Source organism: Aspergillus uvarum (genome assembly GCF_003184745.1).
Source record: "Aspergillus uvarum CBS 121591 unplaced genomic scaffold BO82scaffold_3, whole genome shotgun sequence".
Lineage (NCBI taxonomy): Eukaryota > Fungi > Ascomycota > Eurotiomycetes > Eurotiales > Aspergillaceae > Aspergillus > Aspergillus uvarum.
Genome location: NW_020291300.1, coordinates 17,685 through 39,596, shown reverse-complemented (window position 1 = coordinate 39,596; position 21,912 = coordinate 17,685). Strand labels below are relative to the sequence as shown.

Here is a 21,912-nt window from a genome sequence, read left to right as displayed (position 1 = left end):
TATTCTTTTGCTAACCTTTGTTGGACTTTCTCGATTAGTTGTGGTCATTTGCACCGGGCGTGGATCTCGAGTGAATGAAGTTACATCCCGCTACCAATCCGTGGATAACCTACAGTCAGCGAAGCTTGATTACACTGTGGGTACATGGGTTCTATTTGGGGTTTGACTCGCCCACGGTATAGGAGGTTGGAGTGATATTACAAAATACGCGATTCGCGGTTTTATTTCCGCAAGGTCGACTCACTGGGCGGCTCTTGTCGTTATAAGAATGGTGTACCCCAGATTTATACCTTTTGCTATTTGCTCTGCAAGCCCCGTCTCATGTGAGGTAACAGGGGGCTCGTTTGGCAGTGCTGCAAAGTTCACAGACCTGGTTTATTTATATTTATTCCTGCTATGTTTAGCGTTCCAATGGCCTGCCATCTCCGCTCAAGCCACATCCTATGGCTTCAACAGTATCACCGTCGACAAGTGCGGCAATACCCTGGTTCCTGGGGATATCGTTTCCGTCTCCTGGACCCTCAACGCGAACCCGGGGCGTGACACCTGCTTTGTTTCCATTCGCCCTTTCAGTGATGTCGTCGATGATGATGCTTATGTCGCGCAGCCCCCAGATCACCCTTCTTGTGTCCAAGGGAGTGTCAATATACCAATCCCCTCGACACCCCTGAATTCCTCATTTCCGTATGATAATTCCTACTTCTTGGTTCGCATTAATACTCCAGTTCAGACACATGCTGATTCCTGCGTGTTCAAGTGAGTTCCCACCACGACGGGTGTCATGCACGTCGCTCGTTCTTAACTGATGATCATCCTTGACCGAGATAGACTCGCTGAAAGTTACAGCGAGCCTTGGAGTACGGCAGATAAATTGTCGTTGGCTAGCACCGTTATTGGGAGCGTTGGCTTTATTGGTAGCGTTGTCAGCGGCCTGGAGGCCTTGAGGGCTAAAAGACAAGCTCGGAGAGCCACCCAAGAGGCGGACATTGCCCGCCAAGCAGTGGGCTTAGAATGTTCCAGCAGGTGCTCTAGTCCTTCAAGATCCTACCCGCCCCGCTTGCCGCCGTGCCGAGCAGGCGAGTGGGCGGAGAGAGCATCGGAAACCACCTCCTAGGCGTCCTTGACCGTGGTACTATCCGATGGGCTTCTGGCGCAACAGTCTGCAAGACCACACCGACAGTAGCGTGGACATGTCCTCGCGTGCGGGCTTGATCTTCCTCCTCCTCTGGCTGTTCTTCGTCTTCTTCGCCACCCTCTCGCAGGCCATCGCCGCCGGTCTGCACGATGCGCTCACCGCCGTCAACATCGCCAGCCTCCTCTTCCCCCTGTGTCTGCTCTTCTGCGGCATTCTGGTCCAGCCCACCGCCCTCCCCCGCTTCTGGATCTTTTTGTACCGGGTCAGCCCCGTCACATACCTCATGAGCGGCATGGTCAGCGCCGCCGTCGACCTCCTCCCCATTCCCTGGCCCACCGCCGCACAGAACCACTTCACGGCCTCCTGCGGCACCTACCTGGCCTTGTAAATCCAGCGCGCGGGCGGCCGCGGCTTGAACCCCAAAACCCCGGCTGCGGCCGGCGAGGATTGCATCTTCTGCCCCGTAACGGACATGAACACGATGCTGGCGCAGCTGGGGATCGAGGTCGGCATGCGCTGGCGCGATCTGGGCCTCTCCGCCGTGTATTTCATCGTGAACATTACCGGGATCTTTGGGTTGTATTGGCTGACGCGCGGCCGGTAATCGAGTCGATGCGGTTGAGGTGGGGGGGGGGATGGGCCGTAGGCTTCTGTTTCTGTTTGGTTTTCACTTTCGGACTAGGCGAATGGCTTTATGGTACTGCTTTTCGAACAACGAGTTGAATACCAGACAGAGGGAGAAGTGGAAGATAACCAGGCCCCAAACATCCTATTCGACTGTAGTTCTAACCTGATAGTACTAGTCAAGGTATGCATGCAGATTTTATTTGAACCTGTACATCTAACTCTCGGCAGCCTTAAGGGCCTTTGATCGCCGAAGCCGCGTTTCTCACCAGCCCGCCAACCTGTATGGTGATAGTTCCTCGCTTTGATAGCCTTACGTAGCTGGATTCATCATCCATTCACTTTCCTTGACCTATAACTCGGAGCCTCCAGCCGCCTCCGTCTGAAGCCCTTTGCACACCTCCCTTCGCTCTTCTGGAAGACTTGCTCTCCTTCATAGATCGAGCTTGCTTCCTCGTGATCTCAGAGCAACAAGAGTTAGAGTGATGGCACCTGCAAGAGAGGCGGACGAGGTTTGGAGACTGACTACCTTCAGCTATCTATAATGTCTATTCAAACCTAGCGAAGGCCCCAAAGGTAGGCGGTAAACAGTAATCTATATAAGACTGTTGAACTGATGCTACACCCCCCTAACTTCCTGTACAGCTTCAATATAAAGTGAAATTATATATAAAATGTTTCAGCAACAGGACATAAAGAAGTGAAATGGTAAAAAGATAAGTAATATAGATAGTAGAAATCTTACCCTATGTAAACTGAAAAAAGAATTTTACTATATGTAAAGCTGAAAAAGTTATCGTCTATACTCATCGCTCTTCATTTTTTCTTCTAGCTATATAGAGAAAAAACAGTATGAATGTTATTCTAGTGCTAGCCTGGAGCACCTTGCCTACCCCTCTATACCTGCTATACCTGTTCTATATATTGCCTAACTCTGTAGCCTATCTGCTGCCGGTTCCTTATCTACGCTGTAATGGTCCTACACCAGTCCTACTAGTCCACACCTCAACAGGATATATACCATGCAAAGTGAGCTTTAGTACTCCAGCTGTTTTCATTGAAAGCTTTGATAAGTTTCAATATTGTTAGTATTGAATCACTTCAGGTATAGCTATAAATTTCTGATTTCAACTTGGAGTTTGTAACCTACAGACGTTATGAAGCTTGTGTATTTATTTTGGTCCTTACTCTGTAGATCACCACTAAAACCCTTCGGACGAGGATAAGTTAATCAACAGGTTAAATGAATTAATCTAAGACATGCTGAGAAACAGGCTGGGTCGGACCCGACCTCTTAGCCGACGAGTTTTGGTGGTGAGGCCTCGTGGTGGGTTAACCCGGCCGGGGCCATGCCAATTGTGTGGGTTATTATCGTCTGGATCGGCACGATCCGCTCGGGATTCCTGGAGCTTGTGCGGAAAAGGAGCACCCCACTAGCTGGGTGAAGGAAATTGTGTTTACCAGACTTCATTCGGCTTTCTTTTTGTACGTCGACTGCAGTCATACTTAATGCTAGTGTACACATACGGACAGTGTATCATGCAGCTGTGCCACCGATGGACTCTCCAAAAGCAGTAGAAGGTGGGGTGCTCGCCCTTGTAAAGGGGTGAAGAATTCAGAGGTCCACAATCACATAGGTGAAAACGAACAGCGATATATCTCTTCTTCAGTCAAGAAGAAAAATATCGGTATACAAGTGAGGATCACCGCTACTAAGACCCCAAGCTAGCGAACTCCCACGCACACACGTACGGCATAATACGCGGGTTTCCTATCTGTATTCTGCGCGCTGTGCGGATACGTGCCTCGTACAAGACAACGGTGCTTTTTTACAGCTGTAGGAATGCAGTAGCCGAGGTCTTTAGTATGCAGTCGATGGCGAAGCTCGACAAGCCGACGCGCAATAGGGTCTGCCGCGGTTAATCTTGTGAGGGACAGCTGTGTCCCGGGTGCCCGTTGCAGCATTGCCCATCCATGTTCGTGCGATGTTTCTGACCTGGGTAGTCAACTATATACTAGATAGGATTTGTTGATTTACTAGGATGCTTCGCGTTTACATATATAGTAGCAAGGGTATGGCGACCATAACACCGACTTGATGAAAGCCTGTCCCCTCTGAGTGGCGGCAACTCAGCAGCATCCTGTGAAGATAACTCACGGAAAAATACATGGCCTGGAAGCATAACCCGCGCTGTTTCAGTCCGTTTTAATTGGACTTTGACCGGGCTCAATTTCTCCGTCCGCAGCCAAATGCAGTCCAATTTTTTGTCTCGATCGAAAGTACGTAGCTCGAGGCCTGTAATCGAAAGACAATCGGAGCACAACCTCGAAGGGGAGACCGCTGTGGTGGGTCCATACCCTAGTTTAATGATGCCTGTCAGATTTTAGTTTAGAGAGAGGGGGGCATCGGAAACCTCCCCCTCACAGACCGGTTGACCATCTTGCTGCCGCCAGTAATTCGGCCCGGTCAATCGTCAGCAGCTTGTTCTGTAGGAGCATGATAGTCTAGACCCGGCCTTTAGCTGTCCTTAAATGACGTCGTATATAATGTGGTATCCTATTTCATTTAAAGGCCGCATTATAAGCCAATCATCGGATACAAAAGAGGCACCGTGGCGTAGGATAAATCGCCATGATTAGATAGCATGAAGCTATCGCTATTGCCATCAGGGCCTTGAAGTCATACAATTCATCGACGGTGAGGTACCACCCCGCCGCTCAGTCAATATGAGTGAGGAGTAGCACTTTTGGTTTGCAGGAGCGCACTACGCTCTGGGATTATCCAAACATCTTCACTCTTGCGACTTCAGCTACAAAGAATGCCCGAGCGGGAAGGTCGCCCGGACAGGGCTGCTTGTCTTGTGTCTGCTGTTTCTGAAGGCTCTCTGTTGAGTGCTGAAGCTCATCGAATCCATCAGTTGGGTCATCGGGGAGGGCTCATAAGGGATGCCTCGAGACATGGAAGTCAAGGTCGGCAACATAATCTCGCGGTGGTGGGTTCCCGGCAGCGCCTACGCACCCGGTAGGAAAGGATGCAGTGTGCAGGGCATGCTTCACACCCTCCTGAGTACGGGGTAGAGTCAAGTCATCATCTAACCTCGTAATCTAACGGTGGGAGCTGGTGATGGCTCACGATTAACAGCTAGGTCCCGACTTGACCCTGCACTTGAATAAAGTACCCGATGCTTCTCGGTGGGAACATTTGACTGGGAGAGCTACCTAGAGAGCCCAACAAGGTGTATAACCTTTACAGTGGCTTGAACCAGAGGTGTTCTACCCCAACTCCAAAGGTCTGCTAACGAAAACGGGTTCTGCGTGTTCTTCCCTGAATGGGACCAGTGGCTTATCTCGGCATGAATTGCGCCGTGCAATGCAACCGCAAAAGGTCAGCGGAGATCAACTCGAGTCCGAGTCCGGTGGCGCCTACGGAGATACTGACTATCGCGCATCTCTCCTCGTCAGACTGCCAACGTCCAGGTCTACTCCTGCGACATCCTCAAGTGCGGGGAAAGAGTGTGGAATAGCTTTCATCAGCTAAAGAGTCATGCGGGAGTCATGGGCCAAGGCATAGTGCCCCATTGTCACGCGCCGGTTGGCTGCTGAGAGGGCAGAGTGAAGGAGTCAAGGTGGCTTGTCCCCCGCTCCAACTCCGATCCCACCGGCGCCAACCCGACCCATCCAACCTCATGACAAAGGTACGCAGAGTGGAGACAGGCGCCCCGAGGCCACAGAATGCAAAGGGTAGACTAGCCAGGGTCTGAGCCGGGAATGCTGGCCACATCGATGCATAGGGCGATTTCCAATTGTCAATGGTTTCTCTGGGTGCGTTGTGATTGGTGGGCAGCGCTTGAGTCGACTCTCGACTTCCTGCAGCTCTTGCAATACCTCCGCTCCTAGCGCCTCGTGGATTCGCCACTTCTATTTACAGATCATTTCTTTGCGAACTCTGAAGTGGATCGAACCAGAAATTGAGAGCTCGGTCACTATGGCTCCGGAAGTGCCAAGGGAGGAGTCAAGAAACTTGGTTCTGTGCTTGCATTACAGAGAAACAGCATTCGATGAACTTAGGTAGGTGTCCATCAACTGAAAGCTCGACACCACCTAGTAATAACTGAGCTTTAGTCCGCAGGTTTGAACAGCGCCAGTCTGATCAAGCACCAAAGGGGCATGGCCTTGAGAGACACTAGCATATTTTGTAGATTTGAGATGATCGCTTTCAATCGCTACACGCATTTCTTATCTGCCAAATTAATGAGGCTGATACTTCACTTCCAACGCAACAACCCCATACTTTCCGGCCGACCGCACTTGATTCACCAGCACCAGTCTTCCCTCCCCGTCACTGACTCCGTTCAGCAGGTTGATCACTTCGGACAATCCCAGCTCCCGTTGCCTCACCAGTTGTAGGAGGGACAGGTCGCGGATTCGCGTCAACCTAATCCCTTCATCAGAGTCCGACGTCGAGGGAGCGATTACGACCAACGTAGCCGACCGGTTAAGCCGCAACGCAGGTAGATGCGCGCGAAGTTCAGCCACGAGCTGCGTCGGTACCAAGGCAGATGATGAGCCTGGCACGGGGATGGGAAAATTGAGGATGTACAGTGCTGCGTTGAGAATTGGCTGTGGTGATCCTGGTGGTCGATGCGAGATGGTTATCCGGGGATTCGAAGTCCGAAGTCGGTCATGTCGGGAGGATTGGAGCTGGACTGTAAAGCGGAGCGATGGATACTGGTTTGCGAGAGCGATGGCCCGTTCCGTGGATCGTGCGCCGACCTTTTCACTCAGACTTAGATCAGCGACATGACCAGCGGGCTGCGGGTGATGGGGGAGTTCGTTACCTCAACAATAGACTCATTCGTCGTGCGAACTCCCTCTAGACAAGTCAGGACATCAATCGCCATGTCGCACACATGGCCCGTTCCATGTCGGAGATAGGCCTGCCACTGCCGCTGGAGGCGGGGCAATTGGGCTTCACTGGCAGTGGCGAAGGCAGACAGACAAGGGATCCCATCCTTTCGCTCATCGGAGGCGGAATCTTGCTTTATACTTGTCGCCTTGGTCAACGCGGCAGGGGCAGCCGTTTCAGCCAAGAACATGGCTGCGTCGAGGTACGAGGGCTTTGTCACAAACGCTGCGGAAATCTCGCTATGGGACACAAGGCCGGGCTGCGGTTCCTGGAGAAAGCCCCCGGTTGTAGCCATTTTGATAACCCGATTGAGCTGGCTTTCTGGGACCCCGATAAGATTGGAAACATCCTTGATCAAGGCGGTGCCCTCCAACGGGATACAAGCTGGAACTTGCCAGTCGCCAAGCCATTGTATACAGGCAAGTAATTGCACCTAGCTTTTGGTTAGTCAGTATCTCACTGAGGATAAATGGCAACTACCTGGCCTGCCAGGTTTTGCAGCAAATCCGTCGGTTCCGCCAGCATGACTTGCAATCTAGTCAGACTTGCCAACGCGGACTCTCTTGCTCGGCGGACATCTGGAGGTGCTCCTGTGGGTAGCAGCTGTGGTGGTCGGGCACCTAGACTGTTTATCCCTCCATTCCTGTAATGCGAGGCAAGCTCCTCGACCGCTGCCGAAAGATCCCTCGAAACTGCCTCCAATTGAGCTAAGTACGCCATGTCATGGGAGGTTAGACAGGAAGGAGCTGATAGCCGTCCGTCGAATCCAAACTCACAGCTTTATGCGTATGGTGGCCACGATGCCCCGCTTTCGGCGAGATGGAAAAGCCTTCGGAGTGTGCAAGCTCGTGTAGAATGTATTTGGCCAGATCCTGCGATGGATTTGAGGCAGGGTGACCGTGGCCCTCATCACGCCGACGGCGGGGCTTTACGGGCTGCAGAGGATATTCACAGCTGTGCAGTGACGCCGTGTCCTGCAGGACTGGAGAGTGTTTGCCTTCATTCCTAGCTTCGGGAGTTAGAATCCCCGCACATTGCTTACGAGTGTCTCGGTCGGACATTCTATCTGCAGCAGCTTGATAAGAAACAGGCAAAGCTGCGATATGCGCTGCAACGCTAGGCGGAACGCGCCGTCAGTCTCGGTCAGCACTAGACTGCGGTGCGTAAGTGAACAATTCTTCTTCCTTTTCAACTCTTCGGGTTTCTCCGCGCAATGCATAAACGAGACATGGTGCGGACCAAGCTTTTTTGTGTTGTGACCAGAACGTATCCCAGCAAAAAAAAAAAAAAAAAAAAAAAAAAAAACCAGAATAGTCCTCGTGGAGTGTTTGCTTGTTTGGAGCATGAAATCATGACGAATGGGGACGATTTTGGGGGGGAAGGGGCACATCGGAGCTGTGCACGCCATGACAGGGGTGTTCATGAATAGATTACCCCACCGGCGGCTAGATGGTCTAGAGTCATTGCCTGGTACCATGCACATAGAAACACTCGAGGGTGGTGAAAATCCTGCATCTGCGCCTTGGAAATGATTGAGGGTAACATGGGAAGAGAATCCTATTGGGGCAACAAACCAAAGCCATCTCCGCTGATCCTTGCTCCCTGATATTCAGGCTATTCATGAGTGGCGAAGATCTCACGTCAGCATCAATTCAAATAGAGCTTATCAATAGGTCAAAGCGAGGGAAGCCTTAATATCGGGGACTCCTGCAATAGGAAGCCATCATAAGATCAGGGGACCGATTGATTATCGGCAGCACGTCACTTTCGCCGATCATTGGCTAGAGTTTCGCCATTACTATTGCCTCTGGGACTACACTGCCAGGTGGGCCGGAGTGAGTGGTGCTACTTGAACTAGGGCTTTTATCGATGACCGGATACCAATCAAGTCGAAGGCTTGCGCAGTGACTCCGGCTGAAGAGGAGCATCACTGCCTACTAAGTACCCTTTGTTTGGCGCCTTATAAATCGGGAAACTGGTCTAAGCTGGGATTAATAGGATCGACATAAGCCACAGCTCGTGATTGGGAAGTTCTGTCCACCATAGTTCGCAGTCCGCAAGGGCTGTAGATTGCGCAGCATTAAGAAGATGGGACCACGCCCTCGTCGCATTCTCTACTCCCCGTTGGGCGATTGAATCACCCTCCCTTCTTCCAGGTCCATACTATGGCTTCACCATTGCCGACCGCTTCTTCACGCGCCTCGTCCAAATTGCGCAAATCTTGTGATTTGTGTGCGGCGACCAAAGTCGGATGCACCAAAGAGAAGCCGAGCTGTGCTCGCTGTGCCAAACGAGATCTCCCCTGCGTGTATAGCACTGCAAAGCGTGCAGGTCGTACATCGGGGAAGACTCAACCCAGAGCACGAAGGGACTCGGCTTTGACGATGACAGCGACAATGACCGCCACAGCGTCACCAAGTCCCACATTCACGTCAGCACAGGCCAGCGATACCACCAGTCCGTCCACACCGGGAGGTAGTGGGCTCTCCCCGGCGCTCGATCTCCAGAGACAATGCTCACCATACCCGGACATCTTTGGGGCCTTGAGATCGCTCGACGAGAACTGCCTATCATCCCTGCCCGCGAGTTCTTTCCCAGATTTAGACGAGCTCTTCGCATCGGCCGTAGGACTTCCTCTAGAACAGCAAGATGATGCAGCCACCTTCTTTGACTTCAGCCTCGACGACACCCGCACGGGTTCATTCCCTGCACCTGAGCTCATCACGCTCCCTACATCTCCCACATCTGCAGTACGACCTCACATCAATCCAGCATTGTCGATCAGCAGTCCCACCTCGGCCGGCTGCCAATGCTTGGCTCGTGCTCTTGCGCTGCTAGCCGATCTGTCCCCGGGCAATCCGGGGTGCGGCAACGGTCCGGGTGCCACCACGCCCGCGCTGCCCGATTTCGAACGGGTTCTCGCCCAAAACGAGCAGACCAGTGAGACCGTCCGGAAGATTCTGCAATGCAACTGTACCAACGACAGCTACCTGCTCATCACCCTGTCTCTCGTAGTCTTTCGGGTCATTGCATGGTACACCGCGGCCACGGGCGCTGCATCAGGCGAAGACCCACTCGAGCCCGTCCTGCAGGGCCCCCCCTCCACCGACGGCGCGTGCGAGGATGAACAGCGTATTGCCGTGCAGCGCATCCTCTCCAAACTCGCAGGCGTCCAGGCATCCGTCGATCGACTGTCACAGCGGCTGCGTCGTATCTCCGAAACGGCTGGGGAGGAGCCGCAGGACACCTGTGACCCCTCGCTGCACATGACCAGCCCCCTTGCAGGAGGACTCCATGCGTTCTTGAAACCATTCTCACCCGGCTTGGTGAACACTCTGGAAACGGATCTGCGGAAGCGTCTGTGTGACCTGTCAAGGGCTATTGTGGACCGCTTGCGGAGGTAATGATCCCGCTGCACCATACACAGAGAGAGGGGGCTACTAGGGCTTGGAGGGGGCCGGAGAGCGAGGGGGTCAAATCAGACCCCGGTAATGATTTCTCTTGTGCATGCACAGTGTTACATGATGTTTGTAATCCACTTGCAGATGCAGAATAGATGGAGTTGGCTTTTACCACGGCGCTCTATCCCCTACCCCCCGAACCCCGAGATCCGACGCTGTTTTCCAACCAGTGCAGGCGAGTCCACGGGGTTTAAATATTTTGGCAGGTACGGTACACAGTGACCACCACCGCATCTGCCAACCCAGTGCATCCACACACCATGGCAACAGCAACAATTCTGTCATCTAACTCCAATGACCAACTCTTCGACAAAGGCAAAGCCTTCTGGAACAATTACCTCAAAGGCCGCCCCTCCGCGCCCGACGTCTTTTTCCAGCGCCTCTTCAACTACCACCAATCGCACGGGGGCAAGTTCGGGACGGTGCACGATGTGGGCGCCGGCAACGGGCCCTACGCACACATCCTCCGCTCCAAGTTCCAGCATGTGATTATCTCCGACATCGCGAAGGAGAACGTCGTCCTCGCCGAGGGTCGTCTCGGGAACGATGGGTTCAGCTACCGCGCTGCCCGGGTCGAAGAGAGCGACGACATCGCTCCCGGCAGCGTGGATATGGTCTTTGCGACCAACGTCATGCATTTCTGCGACCAGCCGCTTGCAATGAGCGTAATCGCGCGCCAACTCCGTTCTGGGGGCACATTTGCCTGCGCAGCCTTTGGAGCGGCGCAGTTTGAGGATCCCCGTATTCAGGACGTCTACACTCGCATCAATTACTCCGGAGGTCGAGCCTTACTCGCTAAGGCCGATGACCCGGAGAAGCTGGAAGCCGTCATGGCCCGCACGCAGGGCAAGTACAATGTCGCCCCGTTGGATGGAGGGCTGTGGCTTCCCCGTGCGCAGCGCATTCACCTCAACATGGCGAACGGCGGCATCACGGCTCCCTTGCCGCCTGAGGTGCAGGTCCACGAGCCTGTCTATACTGGGGTTGACGATGTGGAAACCTTTGTTCAGGAGGATGGGTGGAGCTTTGTGACGGAGCTTGAGGGTGTCAAGGAGCATGTGCTGTCGTTTCCGTTCGCGCGGGAAGATCCGCATTTCGGGGAGTTGTGGCAGGAGATGGAAGATCTCATTGGGGACGATGAGGTCAAGGGAACTTGGCCTGCGAAGATTATTTTGGCTACTCGACGATAGTTGCAGACTGAGAATATGATGTGGTGCTGAATGTGACGCGAAGCTTGAACCACCTAGTTTTACCTCTACACCTACGTAATTTGTTCCAAGATGGACCCTACGGTCCCCAATCTCATCTGATTTGGAAAGTCGCTGAATGTGCAAATTCATGATACCATTCCCGCTTGTTGCTTCGCTGCTTCCTCTGAAACAGTCCCCCTGAAGGGATCTGTCGGGTAATTGCTCATTGGGTGTTTCTTCGAAGGGGGCCATTCCGACTCCGTGCCCTTTGAGCCGACGTCCGGGTTGACTGAATGCCCCGAATCCTTACCTGATATCACCTTAAGACTTGGTGGTGGAAATCCCCATTGTATGTATTTTCCACTCAGACCTCCGACCGTTTGACCAGCTACAGAACTGCCAGTATGCCCGCCCCCGCCGAGACACAAACCGCCACCTTGAACAAATTCATCGAAGGCTGGAAAGGCTGGACACCGGATGGCTTTCTGGCCAGCTGGTCGGACGACTGCGCCCAGGTGACTCTGCCCTTCAGCTCCGGGGTTCCGCCTCGCACCCGGGCCATCACCGAGAAGCTCTTCCCGAAGCTCATGTCGATTCTGACCAACTTTCAGGTACAGCATCTCAAAGATCTTGGTCCCAGATCCACAGAAAGCTAACATCCTACCCAGCTGACGGTGCACAACGTCATCCATGATCCCGCGGAGAGCAAGGCGGTTATCTATGCCATCACCACGGCCGACTCGCCCTTCGGGCCGTACAAGAACGAACACGCCTGTTTTGTGTGGTTCGATGAGAGTGGCGGGTCCGTGAACCGGATCGAGGAGATGTTTGACGGGGTGTTTATGAAGAGCTTTCTGCCCAAGTTGGAAGCGTACATTAAGGGACAGGAGGAGGCTTGAGGACTGGCACATGCATATCTGATGTTAACTGAATGTGATGTTTTCATACTTGGCGCCATTCTACCCTCAGCTGAACTTATTTGGCTTTTATATACACCTGATCGTGTCCTGGGTAACTCACATCTTCCGAGGCCAGACCCAAATTCAGCTCCTTCAACCCTCGCCAAACAGAATACAGTGGTGTCTGGTGTGTGCAGATTCATGCCGCATTTTCATGAAATTACCCACCGTAATTCACGATGCAAGAGTCAGTGCACATGCTATGTTTCAGGGATAAAATATTCTATTACAGCGGAAGGGACCAAACGTTCAATCCCGGGTCTTACTTCCCCCCAGCAGCAACAGCCACAGGCCCCCCATTCTCCTGCAGGTACTTCCCGAACTTCGGCCCAAAATCTTGCAAAAACGCGGTATCGAGCATCTCCTCGAGTCTCGCAATCTTCCTTCCGTCTTCGGTAAATGTAAGAAAAGCCGCGTACTCGAGGTTCCAGTCTCCCCACGGAAGTTTCCCCGTAGACGCAGCATACACCACCGCCTTGTGGTGTTCTGGATCATGGATGACGTGGTGAATTTGCAGCTATCTGGGTCAACATTGTTCGACATTTTGCCAAATCGCCAACGTTGCTGAGTCAAGTACCTGGTATGACCTCACGGTTGCGACGAGAGCAGGAAGAACGATCTCCACTTCCTTGCGTGAACGAACGGGGATATTCAGGCTGTGGGGAAGGGTGACTTGTTGAAAATCGTCGGAGAAGGTGGAGATCCATTCCTGGGCGTCCCATTTCTCCCAGGCGGAGATGAAACGCCGCAGTGTTGCTGCTTGGATGGACGCTGGGGCGGTCATTGAATTTCATTCAATAGTAGTACAGGTGCTAAATGTGGTTTTGGAGGGATATCCAGATTGTTCGACTGAGAAGATAGATAATCTCAAGGCTTGGATTTGACAAAGACAACTGAATGTTGTAGTAACAAATATCCGTTTGATAAATGGAGTCAATGACGGGCGAATATTAAGCATCAATGCAACCGGGTGACGACAAAACAAGAAAGAAAATCCCTTGCGATGTATTGACATCCTGTGGTCGGAAAATGGGGGGTCGGGCAATAACGGGGGATTTCACGACCCGACAACTGGACGGACGGCATTCGGAAGAGAAAAATAGCCCTGACTGGGAACAAATAGCTTGATCGACCCGCGCAACTACACTTCTAGTAACATATTCTTCGTCGCGTCGTGCTCTTGAGAAGTCCTCGACACTCTGAAAATGGGTTCTATCTCGTACATCCCCTACCGTCTCGATGGCAAAGTCGCTCTCGTGACCGGATCCGGTCGCGGCATCGGGGCCGCGATGGCGGTCGAACTGGGCCGATGCGGCGCCAAGGTCATCGTCAACTACAGCAAATCCGCTGGTCCCGCCAACCAGGTTGTCGAGGAGATCAAATCGCTGGGGTCCGATGCCGTCGCGCTCCAGGCCGACGTCAGCCAGGTGCCCCAGACCGTCAAGCTTTTCGAGGAAGCCGTCAAGGTGTTCGGCGGGATTGACATTGTGTGCTCCAACGCCGGAGTCGTCTCATTTGGCCACCTCAGCGAGGTCACCGAGGAAGAGTTCGATCGCGTCTTCAGCGTGAACACCCGCGGGCAGTTCTTCGTCGCCCGCGAAGCCTACAAGCACCTGAACTCGAATGGCCGGATCATTCTGATGAGCTCGAACACCGCCGACTCCTTCACGGTGCCGAAGCATTCGCTCTACTCCGCCTCCAAGGCCGCCATCAATACCTTCGTTCGTTGCCTGGCCAAAGACTGTGGCGACAAGAAGATCACCGTCAATGCGGTGGCGCCCGGCGGCACTGTGACCGACATGTTTCATGAGACGGCCAAGGACTATCTGCCCAACGCGGACAAGCTGTCCAAGGAGCAGATTTTAGATGTGAGTTCCGTTGTTCTGCGTAATGCTTTTTCGGACGCTAAACACTATAGATTGTGGCTCATGTCTCGCCTTTGACCCGGTGCGGTTACCCCGTCGATATCGCCAAAGTAGTGTGTTTCCTGGCCTCGAACGAGAGCGAATGGGTGAATGGGAAGGTCCTTGGCATTGATGGTGGTGCTGCTTAGACAGTTTGTTTCTAGACCTTTATAGCCAATAAAGCTTCATCTTGCACCGATTTACAGACTTTACGATTGTTTCACTGCCTGGGAATGATTTGTGGCTATCCGTAAGATATAGATCCCAGGCCGGGCTTTGAACTGTATGACAATGCGACTGGAACTTTAATAGTCTGATGAAGTTGACTGGTGCACCGCATGAGCTGACAGGGAGAAAATACACTTATGGTGGATCAAAAAAATCAATGCTGAGTGTGGTGACATATTGCAGCAGTCAAAGAGCAAACCAGGTCTTGACCCCCTTCCTCACCCGAAATGCCACCTTCCCATCCTCAGCCAACTTCCTCAAAACCTCCTCCATGAATGGCTCTAATGCCATTTTGCGCACGTCTTCATTCACCCGAGTGCCATGGACTACATCGATAAGCTCACTAACAGTGACACTAGCCAACTGGCCCGTGGACCTTTCCTTCCGGATCCGACCCAGCGCAGCAAGACACTGCTTCTCCCGACGTGTCTTTTGTGCCAGTTCAGTGGCAATCTTGAGATTTAGGTCGGGAATGACGGCACCGTGGGCGGGATAGCCTGTCTTGCACCCTTGAGCCTGCAGCTTCCGGAGCGTTTCCATGTAGATGCCCAGCTGCTCGACGGCGCTCGTGCCGTGACCCAGGACATTGTCGCCCGTGAACATGGCATTTTCCTCCTCAAGAATAAAGCACATGTGGTCGTGCGAATGACCTGGTCCGTGTACTGCGCGGATGGTCGCACCTTCGACTTGGAAGATTTGACCGTCCTCAATGGGGTGTTGGCTCTGCTCGGGCGAGTTCTTGTAGATGCCATTGACCAGGTGGGGATACATCCGGATAAGATCAGGAACGCCGCCGGTATGGTCGCCGTGCCAATGGGTTAAGAACACATGGGACAACGAGATGGATCGGTTTGATAGTGTGTCGTCGATCAGATCAGCCCATTCACGGTAACCCTGTGCGGTGTCTATGATAAGGCGGTGCTGCCCTGTGCCCACGATATAGGTATTGGTTCCTTGCAACGTGAACTGAACTGACCATCAGGTTCGAACATCTCGCCCGACCGGTGAGGGGCATACCTTTCCTGCATTCTGACCAAGGACTCGAAGCACCCGTGGGCTGAGCTGTTCGACATCCAGCAGTTTGGGTAGTCGTGATTGCTGCGTGACGAGATAGTTATCAAACGCGCAGACATTGAGAGTCTTGTTGATCTGTCGGTAGCCTCCTTCACCCATGTTTGACCCTGGGATTAACGATCAGGTTTGAAAACAATACTGAGAATTCAGACCGGAAAATCGCAAGATTCATTTGTATATCCCGTCGGGGGTGCTACGTCTGCTTAGCCCGTTGTCCGGATCCCGACTCGGGAGTCGGGCTATTTGTCTCTGCTGCTAATCTATGTGGTGGCAAGAACCTCAGGATACAGGAAGTGACTTGGTTATTTATCCTGGACATCCATGTCAATGTGGCTCATTTATCGAACATCTTGATTCACTCTCCTTCGCATTTCCGTGTGCGCTAGACACTCTCCACTCTTCGGTTCGCCTGATATCCATCCTCTACCCCTCTCCAGGTATAACGTTGCTGCCATTTATAGTAGTACCAAGGGCATGTTGCCTACCTCGTCGTCAGCCTCAACAGTCTCATTCGACATGGTAACCTATACTCCGCCAGCAGAGGCCCAGGACCTACCCACCAGACTTAAGACCCTCTACTTCAGCAACGAGTTTCCCACAGACGACCTTTCGAACCTTCTGCGCCGGTTACACAACCACAGCAAGCACGGCAGCCATCCCATCTTGGCTCGGTTCTTGAATGAGGCCACAAGAGCGCTGCGAAATGAGGTCAGCCAGCTACGCGCGGAACTAGCCCATCTTGTTCCTGCTTTCGAGTCCGTGACGACGTTGGCTGGTGAGGCAAAGCTACGCAAGGGACCGCTTGCTCAGTCTATCGATGGAGTGTTGCTTTGCGTGCTGCAGCTGGGGACGTACATCGGGTAAGCCTCTCATTTCTGTCTGTTCTTTCTGCGCTGGACTGATTGAGTAGGCACTGCGAGCTATACCCAGAGGACCAGGCAACCGGGCCCAACAGTCTACTGACTGGCTTGGGAGTGGGTATACTGGTCTCAACAGCCGTTGCAGTCTCCACATCCCTGGACGATGCAGTCACGGCTGGTGTGGAAGTACTGCGCATTGCCTTTCGTCTTGGCGTGTTCGTGGGCGACGTCTCGCATAACCTGGAGGCTGTTGATGCGGAGTCTTCCGAGTCATGGGCATACGTCGTCCATGGGATAACCGTCGATGAAGCTCAGAAAGAGCTGGATAACATCCAAGCCAAGGAGCGGACGCCATCAGCTAGTAAGATCTTTGTCAGTGCTATCAGCGAAAGCTCGGTCACTGTAAGCGGACCCCCCTCTCGACTCAAGGCCCTCTTCCGCAATTATGCCTCGTTCCGTGATCGAAAGTTTGCCCACCTCCCGGTCTATGGTGGGTTATGCCACGCAGCGCATATCTATACGCGTGAAGACGCACAGGCAGTTGTCCAGTCCCCTTCGCTACCAGCGCGATACAGGCCCGTCGTTCCCGTCATGTCCACCAGCTCAGGCCAGCCATTTGTCGCGTCCAGTGCACCACACCTGTTCGAGCAGGTGATCTTTGAAGTAATGACCAAACAGATCGTGTGGGACAATGTTATCCGAGGTGTTGCAGAGCGGGTCGCGAAGACCGACGTTCACGCTGTCAACATCAAGGTCTTTCGTCACTCCCTTCCAGCCCAGCAGCTTTCGAGTGCGTTGACGTCTGACATGACCGATCTCCCTGTTGATACCGACGATTTCTTGACGTGGGTCGGGTCCGATGCTGACGACGGGGAATACCTACCTGGAGGCTCCATGCAGTCGAAGATTGCGATTGTTGGCATGTCCTGTCGCATGCCAGGTGGTGCCACGGATACAGAGAAGTTCTGGAATCTTCTTGAAGCTGGATTGGATGTACATCGCAAAATCCCGGCTGATCGCTTTGATGTTGACTCGCATCACGATCCAACTGGAAAGAGGATGAACACCAGCCACACCGCGTACGGGTGCTTTATCGACGAGCCGGGCCTTTTCGACGCACCGTTCTTCAACATGTCGCCCCGTGAAGCGGAACAAACCGACCCCATGCAGCGCTTGGCCATCGTCACGGCATATGAAGCCCTGGAGCGAGCCGGATATGTGGCGAACCGCACGCCTGCGACGAATCTAAACCGGATCGGCACCTGGTATGGGCAGGCCAGTGACGACTATCGGGAGGTCAATACGGGCCAAGAGATCAGCACATACTTCATCCCCGGTGGATGCCGTGCCTTTGGTCCTGGGCGCATCAACTACTTTTTCAAATTCGCGGGTCCGAGTTTCAACTGTGACACGGCGTGCTCGTCGAGTCTGGCCACCATCCAGGCGGCCTGCACTGCCCTGTGGGCAGGCGATGTCGACACTGTCGTCGCAGGAGGTCTCAACGTGCTCACCAACTCGGATGCGTTCGCGGGTCTCTGTAACGGCCACTTCCTTACCAAGACGCCCAACGCGTGCAAGACTTGGGACTGCACGGCTGATGGGTACTGTCGCGCTGACGGTGTCGGCTCGATTGTAATGAAGCGGCTGGACGATGCATTGGCGGACAACGACAACATTCTCGGCGTGATTCCAGCTGCGGCTACCAACCACTCCGCTAATGCTGTCTCTATTACACATCCTCATGCCGGCCACCAGTCAGATCTGTATCGGCAGGTCATGGCGCGGGCCGGCATTGACCCGCTTGATGTCAGCTACGTGGAGTTTCACGGCACGGGAACTCAAGCAGGCGATGCCGAAGAGATGGAGTCTATCACTAACGTGTTTGCCCCCGTCAAGGGCAAGAGACGAACCTCCAAGCAGCCGCTTCATATCGGTGCTGTCAAGGCTAACGTTGGTCACGGAGAAGCTGCTGCCGGTGTGACGGCGCTTATCAAGGTTCTGCTTATGCTGCAAAAAGGTGCAATCCCGCCTCATGTCGGCATCAAAACCGACATCAACCCGGGCTTTCCTAAAGACATGGACAGGCGCAACTTGCATATCCCCTTCGAGACTACAGCATGGTCTAGGATCCCAGAGAAAAAGCGCATTGCGGTGGTGAACAACTTCAGTGCGGCTGGTGGTAATACCACATTGGTGCTGGAAGAGGGTCCAGTGCGAGAGAGACTTGGATCCGATCCTCGACCCAGTCATGTCTTCACAGTCTCAGCCAAGAGTAAAATATCCCTCAAGGGCAATCTTCAGCGGCTGGTTGCCTACCTGGACAAGAATCAAAATGTGTCTACGGCTGACCTGGCGTACTCGCTAACAGCCAGACGGTATCACCACAACCATCGTGTGGCGGTGACCGCTACAGACATGAGCAGCTTAAAGCAACAGCTTGTTTCCAAACTGGAAGGTGTCGAGTCCATGAAGCCAATTCCGACAACCGGAGCGCCACCAGTCGCGTTTGTCTTCACCGGCCAAGGCGCCGCCGACAAGTCGATGAACCTGCAGCTGTACCACCACTCCCCATTCTTCCGGTCTCAACTCGATAGCCTTGACCGTCTGGGTCAACAGCACGGCTTTCCATCCTTCCTCCCAGCCGTCGATGGTAGTTTTCCCAAGGACCACGCCTGGTCGCCCGTCATTACCCAAGTGGCTCACACCAGCGTCGAGATTGCCTTAGCCAAATACTGGGAGACATTGGGTATCAGACCCGAAGTCGTCGCCGGACATAGTCTCGGCGAGTACGCGGCATTTGTTATTGCCGGTGTCCTGTCCGCCAGCGACGCTATTTTCCTGGTCGGGTCCCGTGCTCAGATGCTGGAGTCCTTGTGTACTGCCGGAACGCACAAGATGATGGCCGTCAAGGCGTCGCGACGCGAGATTGAGGATGCCGTCAAGGACCTTCCGTATGACCTTGCATGCGTCAATGGCCCCAAGGAGACTGTTCTTTCGGGAACCACCGAGCAGATGGAAGCCGTTTCTGTCCCTCTCAAGGAGAAAGGCTATAGGGTCATCTTCCTTGATGTGCCATTTGCTTTTCACTCCGCCCAGACGGATCCCATTTTGGAGGTGTTTGAGGAGACCGCTAGAAAGAGCGTCATCTTCCGACCACCAACGCTGCCTATTATCTCCCCCTTGCTGCGTAAAGTCGTCTTTGATGAAAAGTCACTCAATGCCGAGTACCTGCGCCGGGCGACGCGCGGAACAGTCGATTTCTTATCTGCCATGCAGAACGCGCAAGAGACATCGATCGTCGACAAGGACACTGTCTGGGTTGAGGTCGGGCCGCACCCGGTCTGTGTGGCTTTTATCAAGGCCAGCTTCGACCCTGCTCCTGTAACAGTGGGCTCTTTCCGTCGTGGGGAGGATAACTGGACGACTCTTGCAGCGAGTTTGGGGCAGCTTCACACAGCCGGGCTGCAGGTGCGCTGGGATGAGTTCCACCGGCCTTTTGAGGCATCGCTTCGTCTTCTGGATCTGCCCACCTACAGCTGGAACGAGAAGAATTACTGGATCCAGTACCGAGGCGACTGGGCGCTCACCAAGGGCAATACGTTCTACGATGCTGAGAAAGGCATCAATCGACAGGCCGCGGCTGCCCCGGTGTCTAGTCTCAGCACCACCACTGTGCAGCAAATCATCGAGGAGAGTTTCTCCGGATCGTCCGGCAAGGTAGTCATGCAGTCAGATCTGATGCATCCGGATCTCCTTGCCGCTGCGCACGGACACAAAATGAATAATTGTGGTGTCGTTACGTCCGTAAGTGCTTATCAACCCTTCTGCCTCGGGCTCTCACTAACTAAATAGTCCATCCATGGCGACATCGTATACACCCTCGGTGAATACCTCTACAAGAAGCTCATCCCCGCGGCCAAGACCGTGCATGTCAACATCACCGATCTGAAGGTGACCAAGGGTCTTGTCGCCCAAAGCAACACCAAAGTACCGCAGTACTTCCGCGTCACTGCGACAACAGCGGATATCAACGCCGGGGCCGCTGACTTCGTCTGGGAGAACGTCGCCAACGACGGCATCACCTCGGAACCGTTTGCAACTTGCCGCGTGGTGTACGGCGATGCTGATGGCTGGCTCTCATCCTGGAGCCCGCTCGCGCACCTCGTGCAAGGCCGCATTGAGACCCTCGAGCGTCTGGCCGCGGAGGGAATCGCCAACCGCTTCTCGCACAAGATGGCGTACACCCTCTTCGGCAACAACCTTGTGGAGTACGCTGACAAGTACCGAGGCATGCAAGCGGTCGTGATGCACGAGTTCGAGGCCTTTGCCGACGTCACCCTCAAGCACGTCTCTGGCGGAGGGAGCTACACCGTGCCTCCGTACTTCATCGACAGCGTGGCGCATCTGGCCGGGTTCATCATGAACGTCTCCGACGCGAGCGACACTGCCAACACATTCTGCGTGACTCCCGGATGGGACAGTATGCGCTTCGCGCGGCCATTGGTCGCGGGCCAGAAGTACCGGTCGTATGTCAAGATGATACCGACCGACGACGACCCGTCCGTGTACCTTGGGGATGTGTATGTCTTCCAGGATGATGTGATTGTGGGGATGGTGGGAGGCATCCAGTTTCGTCGCTACCCCCGCATCCTCATGAACCGCTTCTTCGCCGCGCCGGACTCGTCGATCGCGAAGTCCTATGCTGCTGCTGGTAGCGCGGGCTCTGCCGTGTCTGCTCCGGCGTCTGCTCCTACTGTTTCGCAGTCCAAGCCTGCGGTGGTAGCGGTTGCTGCTCAGGTCATACCGTCAGCATCGACCCCTGCCTCTCCACCAGCACCTGCGCCCGCTCCCGCTCCGGTCCCTGCGACCCCTGCGACCCCTGCTGTTGACTCCGACAGCACATCCGGCAAGGCTTTGGTCCTCATTGCTAACGAGGCCGGTCTTGAGCAGTCCGATCTCACCGATGATGCCGCATTTGCCAACCTGGGCGTGGACAGCCTGATGAGTCTCGTGATCGCCGAGAAGTTCCGCGAGGAACTGGGGATTGTGGTGGCCGGGAGTCTGTTTCTGGAGTATCCTACGATCGGGGCTTTGCGATCGTGGTTGGAGGAGTATTATAGTTAGATCTTGCATTGTCCTTTGAATCTTGGTGGAAATAGTGTGACAGCTCTTTTCGCGCCAATTTGTTCATCATCTGCAATACGTATACAGACTTCAGTTCGCAGCACTCAATATCGTCTTGTAAGTTCAAGGGGCATTTTACGTAGCCCCCAGTATAGTTTCACGTTCAACTTCCTCTATCTAAATGTCTTCAGAAAGATGAAGGGATAGTAGGTTGGTGCCTGAGTTGGGCGGCTGTATAGCAGACCTCTATATGCTCAGTTGATTTGATTCCTATAACAACTAAGAATCCTATTTTCTGCGGCTATTTTACATTTATCATTGTACTCTTTCTTTTATATAATCGCTATCATTAGAGCATTATGATCAAATCCATTTTTGAGGGACAAAACATTTTATATATAGCCGCCGGGATGTCTGCGACCTCTTCTATCTCTTAGAGAAAAATAT

General features: G+C 53.6%; 8 protein-coding genes across 8 annotated transcripts; 5 read left to right on the top strand and 3 right to left on the bottom strand.

Moving 5' to 3' along the window:
- The first annotated feature begins 998 nt into the window (after window positions 1–998).
- Window positions 999–1,647, top strand: BO82DRAFT_85976 (uncharacterized protein). The gene has a single exon (XM_025641605.1). It carries the CDS (start codon window positions 1,140–1,142, stop codon window positions 1,521–1,523), a length of 384 nt encoding a protein of 127 aa, XP_025496570.1. The 5' UTR covers window positions 999–1,139; the 3' UTR covers window positions 1,524–1,647.
- A 4,245-nt stretch (window positions 1,648–5,892) lies between these two features.
- On the bottom strand, window positions 5,893–7,525 carry BO82DRAFT_300183 (uncharacterized protein). Its single transcript, XM_025632046.1, has 3 exons — window positions 7,146–7,525; window positions 6,598–7,098; window positions 5,893–6,532 (listed from the first exon to the last, which is right to left on the bottom strand). The coding sequence occupies exons 1-3, from the start codon at window positions 7,383–7,385 to the stop codon at window positions 6,008–6,010; spliced, it is 1,266 nt and encodes a 421-aa protein (XP_025496569.1). The 5' UTR covers window positions 7,386–7,525; the 3' UTR covers window positions 5,893–6,007.
- A 1,152-nt stretch (window positions 7,526–8,677) lies between these two features.
- BO82DRAFT_85909 (uncharacterized protein) lies at window positions 8,678–10,228 on the top strand. The gene has a single exon (XM_025641604.1). It carries the CDS (start codon window positions 8,831–8,833, stop codon window positions 10,067–10,069), a length of 1,239 nt encoding a protein of 412 aa, XP_025496568.1. The 5' UTR covers window positions 8,678–8,830; the 3' UTR covers window positions 10,070–10,228.
- A 158-nt stretch (window positions 10,229–10,386) lies between these two features.
- Window positions 10,387–12,215, top strand: BO82DRAFT_360686 (class I SAM-dependent methyltransferase; the record flags this gene model as incomplete). Its single annotated transcript, XM_025636780.1, has 3 exons — window positions 10,387–11,268; window positions 11,685–11,927; window positions 11,985–12,215. 3 exons carry the CDS (start codon window positions 10,387–10,389, stop codon window positions 12,213–12,215), a joined length of 1,356 nt encoding a protein of 451 aa, XP_025496567.1.
- A 31-nt stretch (window positions 12,216–12,246) lies between these two features.
- On the bottom strand, window positions 12,247–13,236 carry BO82DRAFT_350101 (nuclear transport factor 2 family protein). The gene is made up of 2 exons (XM_025634058.1): window positions 12,853–13,236; window positions 12,247–12,792 (listed from the first exon to the last, which is right to left on the bottom strand). Exons 1-2 carry the CDS (start codon window positions 13,057–13,059, stop codon window positions 12,538–12,540), a joined length of 462 nt encoding a protein of 153 aa, XP_025496566.1. The 5' UTR covers window positions 13,060–13,236; the 3' UTR covers window positions 12,247–12,537.
- Window positions 13,237–13,416: 180 nt separating this feature from the next.
- Window positions 13,417–14,328, top strand: BO82DRAFT_325424 (SDR family oxidoreductase; the record flags this gene model as incomplete). The annotated part of the gene is made up of 2 exons (XM_025632872.1): window positions 13,417–14,143; window positions 14,194–14,328. Exons 1-2 carry the CDS (start codon window positions 13,481–13,483, stop codon window positions 14,326–14,328), a joined length of 798 nt encoding a protein of 265 aa, XP_025496565.1. The 5' UTR covers window positions 13,417–13,480.
- A 193-nt stretch (window positions 14,329–14,521) lies between these two features.
- Window positions 14,522–15,580, bottom strand: BO82DRAFT_380055 (putative metallo-beta-lactamase domain protein; the record flags this gene model as incomplete). The annotated part of the gene is made up of 2 exons (XM_025637731.1): window positions 14,522–15,373; window positions 15,425–15,580. The coding sequence occupies 2 exons, from the start codon at window positions 15,578–15,580 to the stop codon at window positions 14,594–14,596; spliced, it is 936 nt and encodes a 311-aa protein (XP_025496564.1). The 3' UTR covers window positions 14,522–14,593.
- A 417-nt stretch (window positions 15,581–15,997) lies between these two features.
- On the top strand, window positions 15,998–21,538 carry BO82DRAFT_300168 (type I polyketide synthase; the record flags this gene model as incomplete). The annotated part of the gene is made up of 3 exons (XM_025632045.1): window positions 15,998–16,341; window positions 16,392–20,145; window positions 20,194–21,538. The coding sequence occupies 3 exons, from the start codon at window positions 15,998–16,000 to the stop codon at window positions 21,463–21,465; spliced, it is 5,370 nt and encodes a 1,789-aa protein (XP_025496563.1). The 3' UTR covers window positions 21,466–21,538.
- Window positions 21,539–21,912: the final 374 nt, after the last annotated feature.

What these genes read in the sequence shown, in the direction of transcription:
- BO82DRAFT_85976 (XM_025641605.1), top strand. Translation starts at nt 1,140, where the DNA reads ATGGGCTTCTGGCGCAACAGTCTGCAAGACCACACCGACAGTAGCGTG.
- BO82DRAFT_300183 (XM_025632046.1), bottom strand. Translation starts at nt 7,385, where the DNA reads ATGGCGTACTTAGCTCAATTGGAGGCAGTTTCGAGGGATCTTTCGGCA. An exon ending in TGCAAAACCTGGCAGGCCAG is followed by an intron (nt 7,099 to 7,145) that starts GTAGTTGCCATT and finishes ACCAAAAGCTAG; the next exon opens with GTGCAATTACTTGCCTGTAT. An exon ending in CGAATGAGTCTATTGTTGAG is followed by an intron (nt 6,533 to 6,597) that starts GTAACGAACTCC and finishes CTGAGTGAAAAG; the next exon opens with GTCGGCGCACGATCCACGGA.
- BO82DRAFT_85909 (XM_025641604.1), top strand. Translation starts at nt 8,831, where the DNA reads ATGGCTTCACCATTGCCGACCGCTTCTTCACGCGCCTCGTCCAAATTG.
- BO82DRAFT_350101 (XM_025634058.1), bottom strand. Translation starts at nt 13,059, where the DNA reads ATGACCGCCCCAGCGTCCATCCAAGCAGCAACACTGCGGCGTTTCATC. An exon ending in CAACCGTGAGGTCATACCAG is followed by an intron (nt 12,793 to 12,852) that starts GTACTTGACTCA and finishes TGACCCAGATAG; the next exon opens with CTGCAAATTCACCACGTCAT.